Consider the following 3,663-nt stretch of genomic DNA (forward strand, 5'->3'; position numbering starts at 1 on the left):
AATGGAATATTCTAAATATATTATATTACCATTTTATAACTAGCAATTAATAATATCATATATTTTTTTTTTTTCAAATTTAATAATTTACCCAAATATTTTATTTTAATAGTAATCTTACATATTTACTATTTATTATAATTTAAACGTTATTATATGATATCACTATTACACATAGCATAAATAATAAATAAATATTATATTTCATAAGGAAACACCAAATATAGATATTTTGTAAGTGATTAAACAAAGTATTCAAAACAAATAAAATAAGTTTATTTTATTTTAAATTCTTCTAAATCAAACATAGAAATTTTTGGAGATTAATATATTCATGTTCTTCATTATTAACATCTAATTAGATGAAAGTAATAATATAAACTTTGAAATTAATTGGGTGACACTAAAACTTATAATTTATTTATGCGCAAAATAACAAGAAGTTAAAGTTAAGAGTTAGTTTGTAAATAAAAAAATTCATCTTTAAAAATTGAAAAAAAATGAACAGCATTTTTAAAATTTGATGAAATAATATGTTCAATTTTAAAAATTTGAAGAAATGAAGAAAAAATGAAGTATTATCATAATAAAAATGATGCAGAAAGTGAAAAATGAAACACCATTAGAAGTTCTCTTATAATTGAACACCAAAGTAAAAACATAGCCAAATTGAAGTGGGAAATGGAAAAACAAAATCAAATAAGCCAAACAAATAAGGCAAAAAGAAATGGAGACGAGGGAATACAAAAGATAAGATTGGTCGGGTCAAACTCTAAGCAAAGCCTACTGCTTTTGTGCCTAACGGGAAAAAAACATGCCAGAAATAAAAACTAATCCAAAACACTATCCATTTTCTTCTTTTGTAATTATGACTTTTTTCTATCATACAAAGGATGATAAGGATCATCATGACTAGTCTCATACATTAGACCTATGAGTGAGAAGAGGTTGTCTCTCAAAGAGACCAAGCCTATAATCACCAAGCTTAGACTTGTAAGCAGAAGATTTGTATTGAGACCAAGTGAATTCTTTGTAAAGCCAATCCTCTTGCTTAGGTACAAGAGATGGCAATGGCGTGATCTTCTGGCTCAGTGTTGGTCCTCCAAAATATATCATCGAGACTCTCGATTTCCTTGTATCAGCTAATACTTTGTGTTTTACACTCTTGAACCTTCCGTTTGTCATAACCTGCAATCATCGTTTGTATCAGCTTTACACTCTTGATTAGATTTTGAAAATGTTGTAGGAGTCAAAATTAGGATAAAATTAAGAACACACACACATCGTATACATTACTTTAAAAAGAAAAAAAAGTATACATTACTTTTTCTTTTCTTTTTTGAAATGGAAATTATAAAAGACTGTAATGCATACATCACCATCATGTAAATAGAAATTGTCACGTGAGATCACTCTATCCATAGATTGGACCGACTCAAAGCTGTTAGGGATCCTAGCGCAAGAAAAAAAAATTGTGCTCCTCTAAAATTTATATACAAATAATGTTTAAAATATTTTTAAAACATAATCAGTAATATTTTGTATATTTTGTAATGAAAATAAAACTATATACATATCAAATAATTTTGGATCATTTTTAATTTTATTTATTATATTTATAATAATATTAAAATATAAATTTATAAACCCATTTAGGTTAAAAAGGTTTTCGTATATAAGAAAACACACTAATTTTTTTTTTTAAAACACACTAAATTTAATAAAACATTTCAACTGAAAAAACTTTTATGAGTTTTGACCAGCCCAGTTAAACTGCAGGAATGTCTCAAACACAACTATCAAATCTTAAGTAATTTATCTTTTTCGTAAAAATTTAAACAAAGGAGTAAAAAGGTACCTGAAGAGCATCTCCAACATTAATGAAGAAAGATGAGTGATCAGGAGGGACAGCGACCCAGCTTCCATCTTTCATACAGATTTGAAGACCCGATGTGTTATTGGACCTTAGCACTGAGATGATCTGTGGGTCTGTGTGTTCCCCAAAACCTAACTTCACCATCTTCTCCGCCTCTTCCTCCGCCGTCGGATAGTGGTTCAGTCTCAGGCACGAGTCACTCTTCTCATCTCTCACCATCTTACTCAGACTGTCCCTTGGCTCTATCCCCAATCCTTCAGTTATCATCTCCAACACTTTGCACGACACTTCCTTCACCTCTTTCATGTATTCCTCCACTGCCTCACTGTTTTTTTTTTCACTCACAATGGTCAGATTCGTAGTTTTATAAGATATAAACAGAGTGTTCTGTTTCTGCTCATAAGGAGAGCATGTGACTGATTTTCATACAGTTTTTTTTCAGAGAATTTATGGGTTTCAAAAGGTAAATGCAATGAAATATCCTTAAGCAAGAAAGTTTGTTACTTTCTCGTTGCTTCTTAAGGGACAAAGTGGACAAAACAGAGTCCTCTGTTTGTACTTTAACTGGATAAGAAATAGAAACTTATCCACTTAGTAAAATTGCAATGGATACGGTAACTGACTCTTGAAATCTTTTCAGTGGTCCAATGACTTGTCACTTTCGCACTTGTTTCTAGAAACATTGAATATCGCTGAAAATCTAAAAAGGCCAAAACAAAAAGGCTACTGCTCTGTTTTTTTCTTTATAAAGAAAAGGAGTGATATAATGTGTTTGCAAAAATATCTGTCCTTTGATAGTTGCATAAAGAGGATGAAGGTAAGCTTACCGGAAAATTAGTGGGCTTTGACTGAAAACGGCAGAGGTTTTGGCTGACGAGAGCTGAGGGTTAGCATTGAGGAGGATATACTCAATCCACCCCACGTCACCGTTTGGTCCAATCCGTTTACTACCATAGCCGTACGGTTCAGGTGGACCGGCCTGGTTTTTGAGAGACTGAGGCAAGGCGAAGAAGCCGACAGCTTCCTGCTCTAACCGGGTCATGAGGTCAGGGCACACTCCGTGGTTGACAACCTTGAAGAAACCAAACTCCTCACAAGCTTTCACGATAAGGGTTTTGGCTTCTGGGTGGGTTAGGTCCACGACGGGGATTGAATGGGATGTTAGAACCGGAACTGGCTTGTATGTTGGGATTACTGATATGTGATTATCTAAAGCGACTGGCTGTGATAAAACCACCATGTTTGGTTTATTGTGGTTAGGTTTTGTTATAGATTGCAGAAAAAAGTTGTTGGAGATTGAAGCAAAGGTTGAAGAGAGAAGTAGTTGTTATGGTTTAGGAACTATGGAGGAAGGAAGCTATTTTGATTGGCATTTATAGAGTCGTTTGTGTGGGACGGGAAGAGAGAAGTAGTTTATGTGTTACTAATATACTATTAACATTTTTATTACTGCATATTGTATAGTTTTTTTTTTTTTTGCATGTCGAGTCTCTATTCTTCTCACTGTGCCATCTTCGCACACATGGAAATACAGCGTGGAAACCTTTTTGTTTTTATTTTCTAATTTGGGTTTATGAAATCGAAGTTGGCACAGTGAGAAAACGGCATTGGTATGGTTTACTTTTGACTAATCACGCGTATGGATTGTTGACAAATAAAGAAAAGTAAAGAATGTTAGAAAAAGAAAAAAACAGAATCACGGGTCGTAGTTTCCTTAATTAATTATTGACTTAAAAAGTTCAACAGTTTCACGATTTCAAATTATAGTATAAAAGTCATGGTTTATG

General features: G+C 32.5%; 1 protein-coding gene across 1 annotated transcript; it reads right to left on the reverse strand.

The window, feature by feature from the left end:
- Window positions 1–612: 612 nt before the first annotated feature.
- On the reverse strand, window positions 613–3,407 carry LOC106375617 (gibberellin 2-beta-dioxygenase 2). Its single transcript, XM_013815571.3, has 3 exons — window positions 2,704–3,407; window positions 1,859–2,201; window positions 613–1,188 (listed from the first exon to the last, which is right to left on the reverse strand). The coding sequence occupies exons 1-3, from the start codon at window positions 3,114–3,116 to the stop codon at window positions 919–921; spliced, it is 1,026 nt and encodes a 341-aa protein (XP_013671025.1). The 5' UTR covers window positions 3,117–3,407; the 3' UTR covers window positions 613–918.
- Window positions 3,408–3,663: the final 256 nt, after the last annotated feature.

This window comes from Brassica napus, chromosome C7 (genome assembly GCF_020379485.1).
Source record: "Brassica napus cultivar Da-Ae chromosome C7, Da-Ae, whole genome shotgun sequence".
NCBI classification, from domain to species: domain Eukaryota; kingdom Viridiplantae; phylum Streptophyta; class Magnoliopsida; order Brassicales; family Brassicaceae; genus Brassica; species Brassica napus.